Source organism: Pongo pygmaeus, chromosome 13 (genome assembly GCF_028885625.2).
Source record: "Pongo pygmaeus isolate AG05252 chromosome 13, NHGRI_mPonPyg2-v2.0_pri, whole genome shotgun sequence".
In the NCBI taxonomy this organism is placed as follows: Eukaryota; Metazoa; Chordata; class Mammalia; order Primates; family Hominidae; genus Pongo; species Pongo pygmaeus.
In genome coordinates this window covers 100590957-100616384 of record NC_072386.2, presented here as the reverse complement: position 1 = coordinate 100616384, position 25428 = coordinate 100590957, and the positions used below count along the sequence as shown (strand labels likewise).

Genomic DNA, 25428 nt, shown 5'->3' with positions numbered 1-25428 from the left:
ATTCAGGTCTGGTGGGGAATAAAAAACAATTATCTCTCAACAACCCTTTAATATTAATTTTTCTCTCGAATGCTTAGGGAATTCAAGTGAATTGCTTAACTTTGAAAGCAATCAATATAGAAAACTTTAATTTGGACATATGAAACAAAAGACAGATATGTTAAAGAATATCACCCTATGCATATTAATGTTTATATTTCATCTTCCAATCTGCTTTTAAATTGAAGACAGAGTGGGCCCAACTCTATCTTCCTTGGATATATTTGACCAGATTTTCATTGTTTTAAATGGACTCAAAGGGGAGATGGGCTTAGTCCTAATTCTCAAACTGCCATCCTCCAGATGAGAACCACAATTAGACATTAAAGAAGGTACGGAATGATATTCCCAGTATTCATTTGATATCTTATGAAAGAAAATTACTGATAATCAGCAGGTCAGCTCTATATTTAAATATAATTCTTTGGCTAAATAGAGAGACCAAAACTTATTATGCTACAGGTTAATTCAACCAACTTGAAAAATAATTTACAATATCTAGTAAATGTTAGGATGTATCAGGCTAGTAGCCAGTGCTTCTACTCCCAGATATAGAGAGAGGTTCTTCCATAGGTACATAAAGAGACATGTATAATAACATTCATAAAAGTATTATTTCTAACGGTAAGAAAAACTGGAAACAGTCTACATTTCCATAATAGAAGATTGAATAAATAGTGATATATTCATTCAATGGAATACCATACAGCAGTTACAAAGAATGAACCACAGCCACAGTGATCAACAAGGACACATCTAAAAACAATGCAGACAGAACAAAGTCAGGAGCAGAAGATACTGCAACATGATTTACCATTTACAGAATGTCTTTAAACATGCAAAAATAAGGTGTTGTTTATGTATATACACATTTGTAGTATAAGTATAAAACCATGCATGGAAATGATGAACAACAAGCTCAAAAATAATTACCTCTGTGAGATTGTAGGGGAAGAGGGAACTGGGAGAAGTAACAAGAGGGCTTAAATCGTATTTGCAATATTAATTTCTTTTAAAAATATTAAATATCATGAAATGATAACAATGAACAAAGCTGGGTAGGTGGGTTTTATTATTTTATTATCTTATATTATTCTGAATGCCAGTTCCATGATATCAGGAACTTGTTTTGTTGACTGCTGTATTCTTGGAACCTAGAACAATGCCTGACACATAGTAGAGCCTCGAAAATTGTTAAATGAATGAACGAATGATTCTCTCTACAATTCTGTATATTTGAAATAATTCTTTTAAAATCAAAATAAAATACAGAAATAAAAATATGAAAAATATTGTGCTTTCTCAGCAAAAAGAAAAAATGGACAAAATAGAAAAAAAATTAAAAGAGAAAAATATTATGCCTTCTCATAGCACACATATTTATAGCACATATATTTGTGAAATCTGTGTAAAAGGAAAGAAGACTTTTGGGGACCGAGAACAGTGGCTCACACCTGTAACCTCAATGCTTTGGGAGGCTGAGGCAGGAGGATCACTTGAGGCCAGGAGTTTGAGACCAGCCTGGGCAACATAGCGAGACCCCTGTCCCTACAAAAAATATATAAAGTAATAAATTAGCTGGGCATAATGGCACACACCTATAGTTCCAGCTCTTTGGGAGGCTGAGACAGGAGGATCGCTTGAGCCCAGGAGGTTAAGGCTACAGTGAGCTATGATTGCACCACTCTACTCCACCCTGGGTGACAGAGTAAGACCTTGTCTCTTAAACAAGGAGGCTTTTGGAGAAAACAAGGCTTAGAGTTTCTAAAATAAAAATACACGTTTAAGATTGGAGGGAGGGAGGTCTGGGATGGTTTACGTTTGATAAATCTATAGATTAGGATGGTTCATCTTAAATCTATAGAATGGAGCTTTCTAGCTTTATGTTAAGGTAAACAAAGAATGGGTGAAAATCAATAGCTCAATCTGCATGAGCTGCACTGTTTTCCAACCAGGCCAAGTATACTTGCTATTAATGCCTAAAGAAACTTTAAAAACCAGAATAGCCCATCACTTGTGTCCTCTGGTCCAAACGTCTTCAAGATCCGTGAGCAGGCAAGGTCTTCCCCAGTACCCTCCCACTCACCCCCACAGCACAGCACAGCAAACCACACCATCGTATATCACTGTTGCATGGACTCCAACATTTTGAGGCAGTCCCATAATTCAGAAAAGGCACAAAAAAATACATACGGAGACAAGTCATTTTTCTTGCCATTTTCGTTTAACTCATCAGGAAATGGCAAACCACAGCAGCATGCACCTGGATCATGCATTCAGTAAGACCAAGACAAACAAATTGAAAAGTACCTCGGAAGTCACCTTGCAAGACAGTAACTTAGAAGTGTACTGGCAGAGAGGGAAAAGACCAGGGTTAGTACATGGCAGTGACACACTTACAGAACACCCCCTAGCTGGGAACAGGCACCACACCAGAAGAGGATGGGAGGGGAAGTAATACCAGGAGACCACTCTACACCCATGCCAAAACTTTCTCCATCTGATATTAGTTTATTTATAAGTCTATTCTTTGCAGCAACTAGATACCCTATTGTTCACTAATAAAAATATCAGATAAGCCATACTTTGTTAATTCAAAACGTTGCTTTCAGTTTCTGTACTTTGAATTAACAAGATTCCTTCCCCTCTGTACACAATCAGCTGCCCACCAGCAAGGTCATTGGGGGCCATTTTGGATTTGCTAGAATCTGTAGCCAAACAGCCTTTTCTCTTCCCGTAGGGTTCTCTGAACCCCAAAGCCGTCTTGTAACCTGTTGTTCCATTAAAAGAAGATCCTAATCACAGCAGTTGGTTTGTGTAGTCAGATTCTCTGAAACCGGCCTAAGGGTAGTCTTGCCTAGGGAGACCACACAGCCTCCCTCGTCAGAACCCTGGAGGCCTGGGTAAGTTCCTGAGAGTGGGATCATCCTTTGATAGCAATTTCTGGTGATTATATAGGATTATTAGTATGAGCACTTAGGAACTGAAATGATCCTTTAGTTCCTAAAAGTCTTACTCAAAGTACAGAAAAAAATGGCCTGACTATGGAAAATGAGATAGCAGGACCAATTTGGGACATCCCTCTCCAGAATTATGGTAATGAGCGTACATTTACACTGCTTGGGGCATTTAAAGCATTTATTGGTTTGGGGCATTGATAGCCACAGACTAGTTAGGTGGGATCACACATCTGTGATTGCTGACTGCTTCTTATATATAGCACTTAGGAATTATAGTTCTGTCATGATTGGGCTAATGGCTGGGAGTTGACAAGTCAGGAGCTCTTCTCTCTCCTTTGCATCTTCACTAGGGTATGAGTGAGAACCTAAGAGAGAGTTAGGGAAGCACAAGGCATCACTGAGCTTCCTGTAGCATCTGGGGGAACAGGAGGCAGATAGGCTTCCTTCACGCACTGAGCGAGAGTATGGCCACAACTCTCAATGCATGTCCTGGTCTGGAAGGGTAATGTGTGCCAGGAACTCTCAGCTTTGACGTAGCCCAGGAAAACTGACGAGGTCTTCTCTTGTTCTAAGATGAGACAGAGTGGTTGGATGACCTCTCAGTAATGAAGTCATGGGATGAGAAAGAGAGTGAGAGAGAGCACACAGGAAAACCCCACTGAGAGCAGATCCTGTGCTTGAAGTAAAGATGGGGCTGAACATCCAGGAGGCTATGATTTGGACTCTGGTCAGCATCCCTTCAACTGAGAAAGGCAAAGCAAACCCTCGAGATGTTTATGAGCACCATTGACTCAGTGACCCATCATCTTCACTTTCTGAGGCTCAGGTCAGGTTAGGGAAACAATTGGCTGGAAAAATACTGTTTGCCTAAATACAGTCATGTCACTCAGGACAGACTGATGAATCATAGCTTCCTAGAGGGGTTCTTCATGCCTGAAGGAAAAACATCCAAATAGCCTATCACTTGTGCCCACTGATCCAAATGTCTTCTAGATCCATGAGTGGGCAACCCCACCTTGGAGGCAGTCCCTTTGCAAGGCATCAAGAAGCCCTTTAGAAAACTAGGATTCACTAGTCCATTATGAATTGCATGACTGAGCAGAAATGGTATGAGACCCAGATAAGCAGACATTTCCACATAAGAGAACATTTCCAGATAAGAGAAACCCACAACATGAATAGGATTGCTGCATCTGGGTGTGTGGTGTGTGCACTGCACAAAAGCGTCAGACTAAAGGAATGAATGGCACTAAAGCCCAGTCCCCTACTCTACCCCCCAAATATGTGGCTGGTGCAGGGCTGCATCTTCATAGAGGAACAAGGGTGTTTTTTTTCCTAATTCACACAAAGGCCTTGCATAGGTTGGTAAACAGCCTTGGGTAAGTGCGTAGGGGTGGGGTAATCCTCCTGCCCCCAGAATTAGCCAAGAGGTCCATTAATAAGTAAGGCTGGAGACACTCTTTGGTGACTCCAATATACAGGACAAAGAAATCAGCCCAGGTGGGTGAAGACTGTGGCAACTAAAGGGAGTACTTTGCTCAAGTTCTGAGCTAGGAACAAATATGGCCGGTTGGGGATAACCTTTGGATAACACCACTCCCTGACTCCCATAAGCCAGGGGCCTCGCTGCATATGACTTTTTATAAAGTGGAAAACTGGATAGAGCAGGGCCCTGAGCTGAGTCCCTGTGGACAGGACCCCAGAGGCCACCACAACTCTGATGGGGGCTTGGGGGACACTGAACTTGTTTTGATGGCAAAGATAAGTTTTTCTCACTCAGCAAAACTTCAGCCATAGCTACATTCTATCTTTCTCCTCTGTCTTTCACTCTCCTCAATATCATTGTGTCTAACATATCACACTTTATACACATTCCAATGATCAGCACCTGTCTTGTTTTTAACTCTGCCTTCTCCTTAGAAAGAATAAAAAATAAGAATTATTTTTGCTCAATTCACAAACAACTGTTATTTTCGATGGGCAAACACACGGTTGTGTTCTAATCACGTGACAGGCATTGATTCTCAGGTGTGGTTTATCGTCTCCAAAACGACATGCCAAAATACTGCCAAGTGGCTTACTGGAAAAAATATTGGCAAATGGAGGTGCCAGGGGTGATGCTGCATAACATGGGGGTGATGCTGCATAACATGGGGAGATGCTGGGTGTGTAGGTGTGAGCCACTGAGGTGCTTAGAGGGTGGAGAGTCTAAGAAGCCATGTTTCTCCATGAGAATAGTGTATGTAAATGGAGGCTGGAGATCAGAATTACTTAACCTTTAAGAGAATTAACTTTATGCTTCTACGGATAGGTAAGCCAGTTACACAACTCCACCCCCCAGCAATCCATCTGTTCTCTATTACTATCCTTCTGGTATTAAAGAAAAAGAAAAAATGGAAAAGGGGCCACAGATTGGTTAGGAAACAAATGAATCTTTGTCCATCGCTACAGGTAAATTTCAACACATTCACCAGTGATCGACATAGACACAGGAGAAAAGTTTCCCTGAATTGGAAGGGCTAGGAGAGGGCTCTTATTTGAAGCCTGACTGATGATCATATCTTTGCTTTAGAAGCAATCTGAATTTGTTGTTTTAGATTTGGGTCTCTTAAATGAGCATATAGTGGATTGGTAGATTTTGTCCTGATCCTAAGAATTTTCAACAACAGCAAACTTGTTCTGTTGTAATAGCAATAACAGTGCAAAACATTTGGCTTTGAATCCAAGATCCAGGGATATTAACAGCTTAATTAGTTAGGTCTCTTTCTTTTTCAAAATGTTTATTTACTGGAAAATATAGAGACAGGAGGCTGCCTCTTTGCTTCATAAGTGGAGGGCAATCAGCATATTAAAACGCTCATTCCAAGCAGCTTCATTCATGCAGAGGAAAAACCCAGCCTGGTTGGCATTTGTTAGGTGGCTGCCAGAGTGTCAGCGTGTGCACGAAAGAGCTTCCAGCCCTCTGCCTTTATGAAATGAGTGAGAACTGCCTCTACCCTTCTGTATGGAGTATTTTTCTCTATCATCTGCACTCCAACACAAAAGACATACACAAGTGACCAGTAGAGTGTGCTCAGCAAACACTCACGTGGGTCACATGCTAAGTGGTTCTACTTGTTCTTCCCCATCCACATCAGAATGTGGGGCATCCACTTGGCTAAATTCTACCAAAGCTGCTGATGTATAGAGCAGAGTCGCTAGGAGAAAAGAAACCAGACACCTAGAGCACCAAGTTTCAAAATGATTTAACTTCCAGAAAATTCTTAAGGCAAACTTTATCCTTTCTTCAGGCATGAAGTGGGGCTTCAAAGAAGGGCTGGTAAAGTGACTGAGTAGCCAGGGAAAAATCCTACAGGCTCACAAAAGGAGCTGCTGGCTCCTACAGGCTCACAACAGGAGCTGCTGGCTCCCCTACAGTGAGGTTCAGCAGTGGAAATGTCTGCAGCAGCTACCCAGGGCTGGGCATCATCCCACTGTCTAATACAGTGAAGAGCCCAGTAGAATAGCTGCAGCCTAATACAGCAGCTGAGCCAGTGCTCCATGCAGTTCAGGTGTAAACACAAGGGAAAGCCTGGGAGATGCCAAGTGAGAAGCCAGGCTGCCAGATATCCATTTGCTTTCTTCCTTTCTTTACCACCATATATTTTGAAAGCAACTTTCAGCATCTGGGCTTCAACTCCAGAAATCCTTTAAGTTAGCCAGCTAGGATATAAAAGGCAATAAAACAGCAGGGAATTCTTCCTGTGAACTTCATAGCATTCAAGTTTAAGGTGACCAGATGGTTTATCACCCAAACTGGGACACTTTCGAGAGTGAAAGGCAGGCTGGGTGCAGTGGCTCATGCCTGTAATCCCAGCACTTTAGGAAGCTGGGGTGGGAGTATCCCTTGAGCTCAGGAGTTGAAGAACAGTCTGAGCAACATAATGAGACCTCCTTTCTACAAAAAAGTTAAAAAATAAGCCAGGTATGGTGGCATACGCCTGTGGTCCCAGCTATTCAGGAAGCTGAGGCGGGAGGATTGCCTGAACCCAGGAGGCCGAGGATGCGATGAGCCATGATTACATCAACGCATTCCAGCCTGGGTGACAGAGACAGACCCTGTCTCAACAACAACAACAACAAAAGAGTGAAAGGGGATATTAATAATCACAACACCACAACAGGCGTAAGCCAGGACTGTCTCAGGTAAACTCAGCAGGATCCTCAACCAACCCAAGCTATTTGTGACTTAAGTGCAGTCAGGGGAGGAGGTGATGACTTCAATATGTGCTAAGAGACTGGTGCCAGAAGACCCATAGGAGGTTGGCATGAACCCTGAGGCTGATCTCCAGGCTCCTGGGACTGTGTAGAGCAACAGTTCCTATGTCTCTAACCGGAGAAAGAAACCACAGAGCAAATGACTTCCTTCACAGTTAATTTGAACGTTATGTGCAAAGTTCTGAGGGCTTGGGGGTAGCAGAGTAGCCATGTGGTTTTCAACGGTCACTTTAACTGGCTCTTTGCTGTCAAGCTATGCACATGGGCTTGTTAACAGCCCCAAACACACTCAGTCTTTTAAGCACCGTAACATTGTTAGGGATTGCCTAGAGGGTCGGCTTTGAAGGAACAGCATCTTCATCCTTGTCTAGAGAAATAAAATCTCTACTGGGCAATGGTAGAAATCAGCTCGCAGGTGCTTAGGGATGATTTCAGGGCACTTGCAACCTTCTCTCTGCGTGGCCCTTGCATGCTGTCTTTCTATGCACCAAACATCTTACGCACTAGCCTTGCTGGTCGACTCCAGCTATACTTGGCCGCAAAGGACCAGCTCCCTGCATGATCAACATTTTTTTTTGAAACAGGCAAAAACCCAAACCCAGTTCCAGGCATGTGAAACCACATATTTGAAAACTGATATTGGAACCCTAATGCTGACCAGACAACCACATACACATTTGTGCCTGAACTGGAATGCCACACGCCACACCGATGGCCGCACTCAGAGAAGTGAAAGAGGAAAGGAGGAAAAACTTACACTACTATCATCCATTCTCTCGCGCCTTTTAGATTTGTGTGTCTCATAGTCTTCCATGAGGGTCTGCATCAGATTCTTGGGCCGCTGGGTTCCGGCAGCCTCTTCAGGGGCTAAGTCAGGCTGCAAGCTGGGGCCTTCAGTGGTGGGGGATGGAGGAGGTTTGACTTTCTCTATTTTCCCTGAAACAACACGAAGAGAATACCCTTTCTAAGCTTGTCTGCTCATGACTGCTTTTAGAAAGAAAACTGGCAAATAAAAGAGCAACAACCTCTGACACAGAGAGTGGTACCAGAATGATGGTTAAGTGTAGGCCATTTTATTATATTACAGGGATCAAAGAACTTAAGGTTAATGCACAAACCCATCCAAAGATCTCAAGGACACCAAGTTCCAAAAAGTCAGTTAGATCAAACAGGCCCAGCACGCATTTTGCAAATATATGTTGGACAGACCGACAGTGGCTCCAGTTGTTTTGAGACATGTATTCTATCACAGATCATAGAATTAGACTGTCACAGGTGGTGGCGCCTTGGAGACTCACAGACCCACTTCTTAACAGATGAAAGAGCTTGAGGCTCCGCCAAGGGAAGGCTGTACTCAAGTCATAGGGAGCCAGTGATGGTACCCAGGCCTCCTGCTTTCCTCACCAGGGTCTATCCTCTATAGCAGAGGAAGCCAGTTGTCTGCTGACCTGCCCAGGCTTTTTGTGCGGACAGCCCAGTGTTATAAAACCTTTGAATAAGGATGAAGTTTGTTCTTCTCAGTTCGCCCCGGTCTTACACTGGCCAGCTTTATTCATTTACTTCACCTGCTGGGGTCCTGAAACATTGGGGTTTGAGGCCTCCCAGACCTTAAGAAGTGTACACCAACAAAGGCAGTGGAAAAGGTGCACACCAGCCTTGGGAATGAGGAGATCTTAGCTCTTGCAATGTCCTCCAAGAATCCTCAGGATGGAGAGATGAGGTCAGTGATTAATTCAACAGTGGTTGTGGTGACTCTACACACCCTCACCAAGACCATTTCCATCCCTCCCTCCCAAGAAATGCCCGGCCCTGGCTTCTGGCCCTTCAGGGGGTGGGTTTATTGACACAGAGCCCCAAATGCACTTCTGGGAAGTATCTTCAAGTGCAACAATTATGATTTTTCCAGTTATGCCCTTTGTGGTTGACGCAGCTAGAACCTGTGAACAAGGAATGTGGAGAAAACACACAAGATAAATGGGGCTTGCATGGCCCCATTTGGGAGGGGAAAGGGCCATTTGACCTCTTCCAGTTCCAAGCCGAAGGGGACTCACCTTTCTTCATCTTATATCCCAGGCTTCTAACTTGGCAACTGCCTGATGTAGCAGGAATCACAAGTAAAGCCTGGTGTCCATGTTTCCATGTGGGCTGCTTAGCCCTTTACTGGCACAACCTCCTTCTGATGAGAGATACAAAGGCCTGGAGTCCAGGAAACCCAGGTTTTTAACTCCTGCTCTTCCAGTACTTGGCTATGTGACTGACTACAGATCATCATTTCATGTTCCCACTTCAATCGTGGGCTGATCACTTAAATTCTCCTAGCTTTAACTGCCATAGCGGTTAAATGGGAATTTTGGAAGAAGTTATCTTTGTGGTCTCTTCTAACTCAAACATTTTGCTATTCTATCAAATACATTTGGCAGGATACACCCTTCTTGATTTCTTTTTTAAGGTATTTAGCTGTCACACTTGGGGATTAGGTGGAAAATAGGTTTTAATATACAGAAAAGGGCACTCCATTTCATGGCCACATTACATTAATAACAGTGAAATTTGTTGCTTTGATCTAAATTACCCAGATAACTGAAAAGTCTTTTGATATTAACAGTACAATAATAAGTATTTCAAAATCTCCAAGTTCACTAGAAACCGTTTCTATTTTTTATTGCGGAAATGAGGGAATGCTATAATGACCCCTATAAACATTATAAATATCACCCAGAGTAAACATTTATCAAGATTTTAGCATAATTGGCTCTTCCTTCCTTCCTTAGACTTGCTGAATTATTTTAAACCAATCCCAGACCTCAGGTCACCTCACTCCTGCACACTTAGTATGTATCTCTGAAAATTCCAATTGACTTTTTAATTGAAGGCTTAAGAAACAATATAGCACAGTGGTGAGCGTGTAAGCTCTGGAGCCAGCCAGTGCACTTGAATCCATGACTTGGCAGCCAAATCACTTTGGGCAAGTTACTTACTCTTTTGATATCTTAGTTCCCTCATCTGTAAAATGGGTATGATGATAAGGGTACCTACCCTCAGATAGTTATTATGAGGACAAAGTTAATATTTATAAGGTTAACATTCAGAACAGAAAGCATCTAATGAATCTAGCTACCATTTAATTGGGATCTCAAAGAATAATATGACTATAGGGTGAGATGAAAAATTTCATGCATATTCTGCATAAAATGTTTGCGTCATTTTATGACACAATTACCAGGTTATAGACACCAATTACCAGGTTAATTTTCATCATTTTCCAGTTGACCTCTCAAGTGTCCAGATCACTTCCCACCAGCCATTCTTCCATCGTTAAACACCTAGAAAGCACAGCCTATATTCATTGCTTCTAGCTTCTCCCTTTCACACACAGCACAGTGGAACTCCTGTTTATATTTCTGTGAAGGCCATTTTCACATACTGACTTGAATCTTATCTGGTTATTGAAGCTTTTGTCTTCTCATTTAAGCTATAATGTCATCCTGAGGACAGGGGGGTATGTTCCACCTGTCTATGAATCCCCTTAATTCATTTGAATGTAAACTCCATTCAAGTAGAGCCTTGCCTGTCTGATCATTGCCAGATCCCAGCAGTAGCTGTGGTACATGGCACGAGGTAGGCGATTCATGTTTGTTGAGTAATCAGTAAGTCCATTATGAAATGTACATAACAACCACAAGTAAATGCTTATGGATTGGGACAGAATCTCCCATAGAGAATCAGAGGAAAGGGCTTAAATGCCTTCACCAAAATATGTGAATTAAAACATTTTAGGTTTACAGAATCACAGACTCAATGGCTTTGGAGTAACAAGCAGATTTATATATCACTTCTTTTGTAGGCTTCATGTCATTTGAGCCTTGCAACAACCCTGGAATGTAGTTATTAGGGTGGATGTTGTGACACCTGGATGTCATGACCACAGAGGCTCAGACGCCAACTCCAGCCCAAGTTACATGAGATAGTAACAGTCACAGTCTGGAGCCCAAACCCAGTGTTGATGATGGCTGAATTAAATGATGGAATGTATGCAGAAAGAATGTTGTAAAGAGGGTGAAGGACTACTATAGAGAAGTGGTCAGCCATTAAACATCAAAGACATTTCCTGCTTATTGATGATTTCATCCCTTGAGTAAGTTTTTCCAGTTCTAGCCACTAGAGGTCAGAGAAGTAGCAGGAAAGGAAGGCTGGCTTAGCAGTTCTGGAGCAGGGGCTTCCAGAGACAAGGGGGCTGAGAATGGTCGCTTTGGATAACTGAGCCCATGTTCTGGTTCTATCTACCCCCTTAGGAGAGGCTATCACAGGTCCCCAGAGAGAGAAGACACTATGCCTCATCCCCAGACTTCCGGCCATCATTCTGGTCAGTATCAAGGGAAGCTAGCTCAGCCAGGCTTCTTTGCTGGGCACTGTGATCTCTGATGATCCTCCCCAAGTATGGTTCACACCAGGCACCAGAATTCTGGGTGCCATCTTAGGAATCACACAGGCTGCCAAAAGGCTGGAGAGAAACCTGTTCCACACCTGACAACTTCCTCAGAGGTCCAGAGTTTGCAGCCAGAGGTCCTCTCCATTAGGATGGTGACAGCACTCCGGATGCTCTTCCCCCAGTAGTGGACACTGCGGACAGCACCACTGTTTGGGTCTCAAAGATCATTACATGAATGTGATGCAAATAGTCTGTGCCACAGGCCTGGGAGCTCAATCACATCCTTTTTCATGACCCCATAAGGCCCCTTGAAGTCCCTTGGCCCAGAGGACATGCCCCATTAGACTCCCCAAACCATGATGGTTATCTTTGGTACTTCTTTTTCACTGCTCCAGTGTACATCTCACCCAGCACTTCCCCAGTAACCCCAGGTCCAGCTTCGCTTACTCCCTCAAACTTTGCTCTGCTATCGGTTTATTTACCTGTAATGATTCAATAGCTTGTGATGCCTGAAATTTGCCCCATTTTCAATGAGAACATCCTGCCATCCAGTTCCTCACCTGCACTGAACACTCTATAGAACACTTTTTTTTTTCTTTCATTTTTTTGAAACGGAGTCTTGCTCTGTCGCCCAGGCTGGAGTGCAGTGATCTTGGCTCATTGCAACCTCTGCCTCCCAGGTTGAAGCGATTCACCTGCCTCAGCCTCCTGAGTAGCTGGGATTACAGGCACCCACCACTATGCCCGGCTAATTTTTGTATTTTTACTAGGGATAGGGTTTTACCATGTTGGCCAGGCTGGTCTCGAACTTCTGACCTCAAGTGATCAGTCTGTCTCAGCCACCCAAAGTGCTGGGATTACAGGCATGAGCCACTGTGCCCGGCCAGAATGGCTCTCTTGAAGGACGTCAGTCGCTATCCCTAAACAACAACATGAACACACAGTGCCATGTAGACCTCAGGGCAGATCTGTATTGGTCTCGGCTGATGGCCAGTCCTGACATTTACGGAGCAGGGAACAGGTATAATGTGACCTCTATAATGAACATAAGGAACCACTAGAACAATGTTAGACTGAAATTCTGAGTGGAGAATAGGAAACATTTGAGTTTATTTCATAAATGTGATTATATTTAAACTATTCCATCTGGAGTAATTTTAGACTTAAGCCTTTGAAGGAGTTTGAGGGTAAGTGGCTTCACTTGTTTGACTCCAAAGATGTGTTTCTAACATTGTGTCCTGTGACCTTAGCTTTGTAGGATAGTACTTGATGCCTCAAAGAAAAAAAATCTTTGGTCAAATTAAGCTTGGGAAACACTGGGTTAAAGAAAACAAGGATGGAGAGAGGGATTTGTTTACCAGAGGACTTCTGGTTTTAATGTGAATATGATTGTGAAGCTCTAATTCAGGAATGGGAGTGCAGCATTTCTCAAGTTTAGTTAACCAGAAAACCTCACTTCATAGAATCTATTAAATACCTCAAGAAAAAAAGCCAGGTGCCGAGGCTCATGCCTGTAATCCCAGTACTTCGGGAGGCTGAGGTCAGAGGATCACTTGAGCTCAGGAGTTTGAGACCAGCCTGGTTAACATAGTGAGACCTCATTTTAAAGTAAGTAAACGAATACAGAAGAGGAAAAAAATTTTAAAGTAAGTAAATGAATACAGAAGGGGGGAAAAAAAGAAAAACTGTTTAGGAAATACCGTTGTCTAATGTACAGTAGTTAACCAGCTTCCAAGGAACTTTTCTGGCCCAAGTTCATTTAGTAATTAAGTATGGGCACAAAACTCATGTACAAGAATGTTCAGCACTGTGTTTTTTTAACTACACCAAGATCTCTTCCTATTGAAGAATGGTTAAGTTAACTATGGCTCATTTAGGTAATGAAGTATTATTTAGCCATTACAAATCACGTTTCAGACTCTCAAACTTAGAGGAATGGTTAAGGTCACCAGAACATATTCAAACTATATTAAGAGAAAAAGCAGACCGCAGAAGTAGATATATTGCAGGAGTTCAAGAGTGCAGGCGGGAGAGCCAGACTGCCTGGGTTCAAATCCTAGTTCACCACTTATTAACTGTGCGAAAGAAAGCAAAAGTGCATGGCACTTGGCAGACACTCAATCAGCATAAGATGAACACTATATATTGCCTCCTGTGGTGGGCAGAACAATGGCCTCACCAACAGTGTCCAAGTCCTAATCCCCAAAACCTGTAATACGTTGCTTTACAGGTAAAAAGAACTTTGCAGTTGTGATTAAGTTTAGGTACTTGAGATGGGAAAGCTATCCTGAAATATCCAGTTGGGTCTGATGTAATTGCAGGAGGGAACTAGGAAGGTCAGAGAGAGAGAGAGAGAGAGAGAGAGATCTGAAGATGCTGCACTGCTGGCCTTGAAGATGGAGGAAGGGGCCATGAGCCAAGGAATGTAGGCAGCATACAGAACGAAAGAGGGAAGAAAGTGAACTCTTCCCCAGAGCCTCTAGAAGGAACACTACCCACTGACACCTTGATTTTAGCCCAGTCTTAGTTTGTTTGAGCTGCCATAAAATACCATAGACTGGTTGATATGAACAACACGCACTTATTTTCTCACAGTTCTAGAGTCTGGAAGTCCAAGATCAAGGTGCCAGAATGGTCAGTTTCTGCTGAAGGCTCTCTCCCTGGATTGCAGACAGCTGCCCTCTCACTGTGTCCACACACAGTGGGGAGAGAAGCTGTCTGATGTCTCTTCTTACAAGGGCATTAATCCTATCATGAGGGCTCCAGTCTGTGACTTCATGTAAACCTAATTATATCCCAAAAGGCCCACCTCCAAATACCACCACACTGAGGGTTAAGACTTCAGTATATGAATTTGCGGGACGGGGGTCTCAATTGAGACCAGCCTGGTCTCAATCCTCCTTCTGGATTTCAGGTCTAACTTTTAAAAAGCCAAGAATGGGGATTCCAAAAGTTCTGAAAGTTATTTTGGTCAGATATTCATCCATAGCAGATGAATTTCAGACTTCTGCCTTCTAAAGCTGTAAGATAATGCATGTGTATTTTTAAAAATTATTATTATTAGAGACAAGGTCTCGCTATGTTGCCCAGGGCTTGAACTCCTGGGCTCAAGAGATCCTCCAGCCTCAGCTTCCCAAAATGCTGGGATTACAGGCATGAGCCACTGTGCCTGGCTAAATGCATATTTTTTAAGCTACTATATTTGCGGTAATTTGTCACAGCAGCAATAGAAACGAATGCAAGTATCAACCCAGTATTGACTTCCATGCACCTATGGGCGTGGAGAAAATCTAGAAAGGTGGCTACTCCTAGGGGAGTAGGATTATGAATCACTTTTGATTCTTCTTACATTTTTTTCTACAATAAGCACAAATTAATTTTAAAATATAAAACAAACCAGAAAAGTTTTCTTGTAAATATTATTAGCCCATGCTGAGAAAAGCAGATAAACCTGCTTGCTTTAACCTTTATGGACTAGGCAGATCCACAAGCCCTTCCATCATCCCAGGCAGTGCATACCCAGAGGAGCTCAGAAGGAAAAAAACTGTTCATCTCTGCAATGGTGGTGCTCACAAGACTGTAGCATTGCAAGGTACACTAAGGAGCAAGGAAGCCCAAAGAGTTTCACTCCAAACTAGCTAGTTTAGTCCCATCATGAGTGGGAAAGCATAAATTGGTGTTTCCTGTTTATTTATCATAAATAGTTACACCACTCTGTGGTCCAGAGAAAGCAAGCCATGCCTTGGCTGTGCTTCTGGATTTTCCAGGCCAGACGGATTTCCCTTGGGCATCTGTGGCAGGCTGTGCTGACAGGAGGCAGAGAAAAGAATCTGCAATTCCTCCCACCCAAAGAACCCAAGAAAGGGCTGCATGCACTCAGAATACAGCTGTTATCCCTGACAGCCCAAATCTTCCTTCTGGATTTCAGGTCTGACTTTTAAAAAGCCAAGAATGGGGATTCCAAAAGTTCTGAAAATTTTGGTCAGATATTATGATTTGGGTGATTATTACTCTCTCTATGCATGAAGTCTGAGGTCTTAAATCAAAGAGTCTTTGTTTCCACATTTCTCAAAAGAAAAGAAAAAGCCATCACCCACTCGTATTTAAAAACCAAACTGAACCGAACAAAAGCACCCACCAGAGGACACGCCTAAGCCGGGGCCTCCTTCAATGACCTCCTTTCTTCATACAGCATTGGGATAAGGTTGCAAACATCTAAAGCGACCCACAAGTCACCAGAAAGAAATGAGCTCAGACTTGCATTTTCAATTTCGTTTCCTCTCAGTACAAGGGAACATCCTGCTTGTCAGCCCCAGAGTGCATGGACTTGTGCGGTTCCAGCTGTGACCTGCACACCAAGAGCTGGTCCCTTCTTCTTTCATCTCCTCCTTTGAAGGCCCCAGGGGTGGGAGAATGTGATGATATGAATCTTCAGATTATAAACCTAGCTGAGAAATGAGAAATACCCCTGCTTGGTAAACAAGTCTGAGAAACTGTCAAATATTATTGCTTAAAGGTAAGTCGGTTGTTGGATGAGTTGCTGATATTGGGTTTATCCCTATGAACACAACTGGAAGATGATGAAAACTCTAGAAGGAAAGAAAGAGCTCTGCTCTTACAGGGCAAGCAGAGTTTAAGGCCAAAAAGGAAAAAAGTTAATTAAAACAGTAAGAATGAAAATTTTGGTGAATAGTAATTCTCCACCAAGATCCTTTCGTTAAATACATTTCTACTAGCATGGTGGGCTTGGCTGTGTGAAGATTACCTCCCCCAAAAAGGAAAACATTTTTATGGTAATACATGTAATTTTATTCACTCAGTATATTTAATGATGGACTTTTTTAATCTTTAGTTTTTCGAATCATAGTAGACTACTGAAAACTCATTATTCCTGACCTCAAGTTTCTAAGAGAAATGTTAATTCTAAGGAAGTAACTGAAAAAAATCCCAGCTAGGAATAGAAAGCCATTTTATCATGTGTGTTCTGTTATTCATTTCAGGCTCACAACTGCTGCAAAAAAGTAACTCATAAATAATTCTACTAAGGCTTTCTGGCCTTTTCTTTCTTTTTAGAGACAGGGTCTTGCTTTGTCACTCAGACTGGAGTCCAGTGGCATGACCATAGCTCACGGCAGTGTTGAACTCAAGCTCAAGCAATCCTCCCACCTCGTTTCCTGAGTAGCTAGGACTACAGGTACATACCACTAAATTCAGCTTTTTTTTTTTTTTTTCCTGTAGAAACAGGGTCTCACTATGTTGCCCAGGTTGGTGGTCTTGAACTTCTGGTCTCAAGCAATCAGCCTCTAGGCTTTTTCTTAAAACAAAAGAGCAACTGTAATGTTGTAATGTTGTAATGACAATAACAATAATAACTCTTACTGGGAGCTTTTTATGTACCAGGCCCTGTGTCAACTTTTTTATGAGGTTGGTATAACTTTATTCCTATTTTACTGAGGTTTACAGCGGTGAAGTAAGTTGGTCACAAAGCTAGTAAGCGGTGGAGTCAGGAATTAAGCTTGAGATATGAATCCAGAGAAGTGACTGTCACATTTTAGCATGTATTCTCCTTGACCATCACATGTGATTTTTTTTTTTTTTTTTTTTTTTTGAGACAGAGTCTTGCTTTGCTGCCCAGGTTGGAGTGCAGTAGGGATTGTAGCTCACTACAACCTCCGCCTCCCAGGTTCAGGCAATTCTCCTGCCTCAGCCTCCCAAGTAGCTGGGATTACAGGTGTGTGCCACCACGCCTGGCTCATTTTTGTATTTTTGGTAGACATGGGGTTTCACTGTGCTGACCAGGCTCGTCTCGAACTCCTGACCTCAAGTGATCCACCGACCTCAGCCTCCCAAAGTGCTGGGATTACAGACATGAGCCACCTCGCACATAAATTTATACTTGAGTAATGGGAAATAAAAGAGAGACTGGTAATACTTGTGAGTTAGATACACACACATTTTGGGAAGCCTTTAAGTTTACCTTCAGGGCCATGAGAAAGAAAAAGTCATTACAAGAACCACACATATATTCTTCGGTGCTCTAATTGTCGGTCCCATACACTTTCTCCCTGCCCCACATCACCTCCTAGTCTTCCACCCCATAAGTATGCAGCACACAAAGATCAAATAGATCTGAAATGCCAGTCTCCTTAGGGAAGTACACAGCAAGTAACTATGGCTAGTAAAAGACAGTCATATTCTGCCTTGAACCCCAGCAGTCACAGAGGACATCCTGCTCCCAAGCCTGGTTTTGATTAGTTCCTATTTCTTACCAAGGAACTTGCAAGAATTAGGTTCTTTGATTCACCTCCTCTTTGTCACCTGAAAACTATGCATCTGTTTTTGTGCATGGCTGAGTCTGATTCCTCATAAGATGCTCCCCTAACTAACTTGCAGCATGGAGAGGCCATGCAGAAGTAGGCAATGAGGACATCACATGGTGGCCCAGCACCAGCAGGAGCCAACCCAGACACATGGATCTATCTGAAGACGCAGCACAATCAGCAGGATCAGCAGAACCTGCTTGCACCAGGGAATTCAGCTGGTGGGGAACGTTCTGCTTTTTCCAAAGTTCTGCTGCCCAGAAGCTGTGACCGCAGGCTTGTCACAGAAGAAAGACTTCTGGACCCATGGGATCTCAAGAGTGAGGCTGGGCTGGGCATGGTGGCTCACGCCTGTAATCCCAGCACTTTGGGAGGCCGAGATGGGCGGATCACTAGGTCAGGAGATCGAGACCATCCTGGCTAACACAGTGAAACCCCGTCTCTACTAAAAATACAAAAAATTAGCTGGACGCGGTGGCGGGCACCTGTAGTCCCAGCTACTCGGGAGGCTGAGGCAGGAGAATGGTGTAAACCTGGGAGGCAGAGCTTGCAGTGAGCCGAGATAGCGCCACTGCACTCAGCCTGGGCGAAAGAGTGAGACTCCGTCTCAAAAAAAGAGAGTGACGCTGACAGGCAGGTTTAACCACGGCAGTTGCCTTTTCCAAAACTTTAAGGGTAATATCTAAAGAGAATGTGGAATTCTATACTTTGAAAAGTCCTGATTTCATTGCACACCTTCACCCCTTGCCAAACACAGCTTCAACATAGTCTTTTCTTACCAGTTCTTTTCCAAATGGCATGCATTTTTCAAGAAAACATGCTTGCTGGATTTAGATAAAGAGAACACAGGGAAGTTCTGGGCCAAGGGAGAAAGATCAATTTTCAAAAGGCAAGGAGAATAGTACGTAGTTATGGTGCTCAATGATAATCAGTCAACTAACTTAGTTGACTTTGACCCTAGTACACCAAAAGTGTTCATGTTTAGTTAACAGAATAACGAACACTTATCCCTGCTTATCCTCAAATTTAAAAATTGCTTCCTTGCTTGATTACCCAGTTCTTTTGAAGTTTTCAAGGAATGAACCTGTTTCTGGAGTTAATGGCAGAGCTTCTTCCTGGGAAATAAACTTTCAAAAAGAACTCACAAGAGCAGCTAGGCTAGATGGCTGATGTGGACTAAGTCAGTCCCTTGGCTATCTGCTCAGATCTTTGGACAGCCCGAGCGCTTTTGCCTACTGTAACTTGAGGCATTGGAATTGAGTTCTGAAAGCAGAAAGGAATCATCCTGGGTCACTAGGGAAGCACTGTTTCATGGCCCCTGAAAGTCAAATTTATACACCCAGGCCACTGCAAGAGAAGGACTGCAGAGCTACAGTGGCTCCTAAATGGAGGATCAGGAAGGACCCAGGAAAATGCAGGGGTTGGGCATGAGACTGGGAAAGGGTAGAGGGAATCTGAGCTACAGGTTGGAGAGAGAAGCTATTACTGTATACCTCATAGAGCAGACTCAACAGACGGGAAGAAGGTAGGGGAAAGAAGATGGATTTTGAAGACAAATGAGAGCCTGAGTTTGAAACCAGGCTCTACCATTTTCAAGCTGAGTGACCTTGGGCAACTTAATCTCTCTGGGCTCTAGTAGTAATTCTTTGAAAAAGAATAATAGTACAGGTCCACAACTCTTCACGTATAATTCCCAAATCCAAAAAACTCTGAAAAGAAAGATTTTCATAACTTATTTGGCAGCAAAACCTGACATGAGCTGACATGAGGGTCTCCTAGTCTTTACCCACTTAATGTAACTAATTCTTCTTCTCAAGTTTTAGAGTAGAAATTTAATTTGATCACAGTGTGTTGACCCAGAACTTGCCAGTTGTGTTAAATAACAGTATGTTCATTGTATTACTTTTCTAAATAATAGCATATACTTTATAAATTCTCTAAAATCAGAAGAAGTCTGAATCTAGAAATATATCTGGCCTCAAGGGTTGAGGTAATTTGTATCTTAGAGGGCTGCTGGGAGGATTCAGTGAGAAAATGAGAAATGAAAAGTGTGAAATAACTAGTATTATATGCAGCATTAAGGCCTTGATAAGTTGTAACTACCATGATTAGACTTTTGTAACCAGAGAATGTTTTAGAGACATGGTGGTGGACAATAACCATCTGTGGACACTCCACAGTAAGCTTTAGCTAGCTTCACACAGCCAGAAGGGCTTCTACGAGCTGCACAGTTGGTGCCTGCCTTGCAGGAAAGAGAGGCACTGTGTACTACTGATGGAGAGCTCTCTCATCATCAATCCTTCTGTTAGATGCCAACACAGGGACTTCCCCCATGGAACAATGAGGGCACCTCAAATGAAACTGTGCTTCATGTGGCTCTAATTCAGCATGGCACACTCCACCAAGCTCTGCTTCATGAAGAGTGTGTGGACAGTCACAAATATATTTTTCCTAAGACTTTCCTTTGTGATATTTGCAGATAATGAAGGGGAAAGAACAAAGACCCAGTTAAGAATCTTTATAATAATGTTATGATCACCTCATGTCTAATCTTAATCTAAACAGACAGCAGCAGAAGTCAACACTTCCTGTACATCTTACAAAAGTAAGATTTATAACTATCACATCTTTCCACATATTAGAAGACATGAACAGATACCCCAAGTTGTGGAACTTAATAGCAACCTACACCTTCTCTTTTGCCACTCTCCATAATGTAGGTCTCATGGGGTGAATGATCTGACTTGGTAAATAAATTCAACATCTGGCATGAAAACAGAAACTTTCAAAAAATCAAACAAATCATCACCTAACTGGGTTTCTCTGGCATGCTTAGAACTTGGAAGTGAAACCAGGATATCTAATAATAGACACAGATACTAAAGTGAGAACTGTTGGCAACCCCAATATGAAAAGACATTTGAAAAGGTCTTAAACTGCAACTTCAATACAATGTTTGGATATCCGACCCCCTAATTCTTTCCTCAAGGGTGTTTTACAGCACTGTGTGAGTTACCCCTTCAAATCAGGCTCATGTACCTGCAAAGATGCTTCCTTTATTCTCTCTCTCTTTTTTTTTTTGAGACAGGGTCTCACTTTGCTGCCCAGCCTGGAGTACAATGGTTTGATCATAGCTCAATGCAGCCTTGAACACCTGGGCTCAAGCAACCTTCTTGCCTCAGCTTCCCAAGTAGCTGGGACAAAAGGCATGTGTCACCACACTCAGGTAATTTTTTTTTTTTTTTTTTTTTTTTTTTTTAGAGATGGGGACTTGCTATGTTGCCCAGGCTTGTCTCAAACTCAAGCAATCCTCTTGCCTCCACCTCCAAAAGTGCTGGGATTACAGGCATGCACCACCACCCTGGCCTTCTTCCTTTTAGTCTCTAATTCTAAGTGCCATCAGCAGAGGGCACACATGCACACACTATTGGGAGTATGGCCCCTCTCACATAACATACAGGGTGTTCACCAAGATGGCGCCTCCCTTCGGAAGTGCTCATAAGCAGGAAGAGCTCAATCCAAGCCTATGAAATGGATGCATTACAATAGGAAGACATTTAGTCCATCAACTCACAGTGAAGGCAGGACAGCTTGGGGTTGTGTTCTGATAATTACTCCTTTAAAAACTCTCACTGGCTTCTCACTGACCATAGGGTAAATTCAACCCTTAACATGATTGATAGAGCTCTTGGTTGTCTGGCTCCACATCTATTTCTGTTTTGTTTTAAATCTCTTCCTTTAACTTACTTTTAAATATCTCAAATGTGCCAAGTTCTCTATTCCTTTTGAGCCTCTCTTAGGTGCCCTTCCTTCTCCCCTACACCCTGAGCCCAACTTTACCCCTTCAGTTCTCAGCTTAGACAGCAATTTCCTAAGGAAGGAAGACTTTCTTTATCCTCCAAATGATATGGTCTTCCTTGTTTGTGCTCCTACAGGTCTCTGTGCTTCTCTGTCATAAAATTGCCTCATTTGTTTAATGTTATTTCTCTTACTGAACCATTAAGTTCCCTGAGAGCAGGGACTATACATTTTTATTAACCTCTGTATAAACAAATGTCACTCAACTTCTATTTAAGTGGAGCTTCTTCTTCTTTTAAAAGTCAAATAAGGGCCAGGCACAGTGGCTCATACCTGTAATCCTAGCACTTTGGGAGGCCAAGGCGGGCGGATCACCTGAGGTCAGGAGTTGGAGACCAGCCTGGCCAACATGATGAAACTCTATCTCTACTAAAAATACAAAAAACAAACAAACAAAAAATTTAGCTGGGCATGGTGATGGGCACCTGTAATCCCAGCTATTCAGGAGGCTGAGGCAGGACAATCACTTGAACCTGGCAGGTGGAGGTTGCAGTGAGCCGAGTTTGCTCCATTGCACTCCAGCCTGGGAGACAGAGCAAGACTCTGCCTCAAAAAAAAAGTAAAATAAAATAAAATAAGAACCAACAAGATAATTTCTAGATACCTGGTCATTAACAATGACTATATCCTTTTCAAAACAGAACTTCTATCATTCATTGTCCATCTTTTAAAAGCAAAGTCACTAAAAGCAAAAACAAATGTCATTTCCACACCTGGGGGATGGGGTTTCTGTCTAGATAACTTTTGTATGGAAAGAATTAGAAGATTTCTCCTTCCTTACCACATCTTGGCTCTCAGTGGATTTTACTTGCTTTAAGGTTTTAGTATTCCAGCATGCCACCAGCATGATTTCTACCAGAGAAGTTAAAAATTATATTTTTCATCACCTAGTATCCAATCATCAATCTGAGTCACACAACAAACTAGTGGAGTCACTTCTTCTGGCATGAAATATGAAATGTGCTGCAGGAACTTGGTAATACCTCCATTCACAAAACCACTGAAGCCAGGAGTTCTGACCCTAGCCATGAATTGTCTAGTTTGGCTGCTCAGAGTCATGTGTCAGCCTTCTCCCTGATCATGAACTTGGAGGTTGGCCAGCCAAGCAATACTCCAAAGATTTCCAGGCATGAACAGGAAGAAAATTGTATTTTACATTCCGTTTCTTTCAACTCATGTTGTGATTCTGGGAAGTCCGGGTGCCTGCTTTAAATGTTCTAGAGATAAACATGAAGGAATGACATGTATGCATATCATTATCATGATTGTACTCAATATGACATCAAGATTGGAACAGACTTGCACAGATGAATTACCATCCCCTTGTAGGGACCAGAAATCAATCCTATGGGGGTGGGATATGGGAGAAGAGATCAGCATTAGGATAGAGGGAAGTACTGGGGAGATTGATACTGGGTTGCTGGGATGCCAGTGGCAAGCCTTAGGATGCTGACTTGTTTAAGGCAACCTCGGTCCTGGTGGAGAAGCCTGATGGACAACAGCTGGTGGGGGAGTTAGGAGAAAGCATTGAAATGTCTTTATATTAGACAGTTGTTTATGTGCTAGAAATAAAGTTGGAGGTAATATGGTGAGGAGTTCGATTAAGAGATAGAGCCAGAGAAGCCTGAAAATACTCATGCTACGGTCTGAATGTTTGTGCCCGCCCCCCCATTATTCATTTGTTGAAACTTTATCACCAATTTGATGGCATATATTAAGAAAGTCACTGCGCTCTTCCTCTTCTTCCTCCCTTTCCTTTCCTTTCCTTCCCAAACAATTCAGTCCAAAAGTCACTAGGCCAGGCTGAATAAGATGGTACCTGCTGTAGTGCTGGAGCCCAGGTAGGGTAAGGAAGGTGTTGGTGAAGGCGGGTGGCAGTGGCCACCCAGAAAATGATGTTGGAGCCCAAGTTTGGTGAGGAAAACAGGAGACTGGTTATACTGGAGTGTGGGGGAAGGAGGGCTAGTTAAATAATAAACATATTATAGATAATAAAAACTAAGTATCTTGTTGTCAAGAAGGTGGTCACAAATATGGAAAGGGAGAAAGTATGAATGAACCTTTTATTAAATAAGAATTAAAAAGCATCAGGGCAAACTCATGACTTCCAAGAGAGATGTGTATAATTTCTAATTCTGTACACTGAGAGTGCCTGGGGCTAGCGACAATGCAATAACAATGAGCACAGCTAACACCTAGATCTTTGTTTCTAAATACCATTCTCCATCATCAGAAACTAGTGCTCCTCGGAGAGACGACTGATTTCAGGGTTGGGAAAGTATAAGTTGAAACTGGAATATCTCGTGATGCCAGAAATTGAGGAAGCATTCAAAGGATAACAGGGACATCTCCAAAGGACATATAAGTTAGCTAGAAAGGGATCCTGTGAGCTGTAACTGAACAAGTTGAGGATAAAAATAATAAAAGAAATGGATTATAATCCATTGAATATCATAGGAATGCACTGAATATCACAGGAATCCATGAGATCATACTGACATAAATAAATGAAGTTTGATAAGAAATGGGGTGAAAATTGCAGAATACCACAGTATTGCCCTACAAAATGTATATTAATTACAAAAGAAAAAATTAACTACTGTGCAGAAGGCTGGCAGACACTCCCTCAATGGAGTGATCATAATCAATATTAAGTGATCAGAGTTGACACCTGTCACCATAATGGGACAAACTAATACCATGTGCTACCTGTTTGGATACAGTGACAACACAGCATCAATTTGGTGGTATTCCTACTAAAGATGCACAACCTGAAAATCATCATATGAAAGCATCAGAGACCCACATTAGGGAGCAGTCTACAAAATTGGGGGTGATGGGGCATCATGTTGGCAATTTACTCTCAAATGATTCAAAACAGAAAGACATTTGTACTGTACTTGGGAACTTTTCTTTAGGTTGGAGATTCTTTCCAAATTTAAAAAGTTAATGAGAAGAGTGACCTTGTGTCATTGTAGATTTGATGGAAGCCAAGTGTCAAGATAAGATTAAGATCTGGACTGGAGCAAGATAAGTGTCAACAATTATCCTTTAGGGTAATGATTCTTAAATTTTCTCTGGTGAAGCATCAGTTTTTCCCCACCAGTCCATTATGAAGCAATAGTTTTGTAAAATACAAAAATCCCACACTTGGATTTCAGGACAATATCACATTGCAATAAGAGTTTTCAAATGCTTACTCTCAGTGTCTGAACTTAGAACGAACCAGTAGCAAATGATTCCTGGACTAGCTTGGACCACGCTTTGAGCAGTGTTTTCTATAGTTGAAGATCTGTGGATCCCTGATTGCCATCACATTCACGTGGAAAATAAAAACAACTGGTCACACTGTTATCCATATGGTAGCAATAATAATTAGCACCCTAATTAACATCAACCATCTATACAAAGTATTCAAAAAAGGGACCACCCAGGCAATATGAAGGGATTAAAGACCTGCCTTTGTGAAGAGTAATTCAATTTCTCCAAATGGGTCACATGACAAGAATAGATGCGTCCACCCCTGATTCCAAAGTAGTTGCTTTGTGGTGACTTCAGAAGAAAA

General features: G+C 42.3%; 1 protein-coding gene across 10 annotated transcripts in view; it reads right to left on the bottom strand.

Moving 5' to 3' along the window:
* Nucleotides 1-25428, bottom strand: part of PALM2AKAP2 (PALM2 and AKAP2 fusion) — a 388965-nt gene that overhangs the window by 4130 nt on the left and 359407 nt on the right. For 8 of the 10 annotated variants that reach the window (XM_063650271.1, XM_063650272.1, XM_063650273.1 and 5 more), the window contains one exon: nt 8014-8192. The exons of the other annotated variants lie outside the window; for them this stretch is intronic. In XM_063650271.1, the coding sequence (XP_063506341.1) occupies nt 8014-8192 (179 nt within the window). The remainder of the gene's footprint in view (nt 1-8013; nt 8193-25428) is intronic. 10 annotated transcript variants of the gene reach the window in all.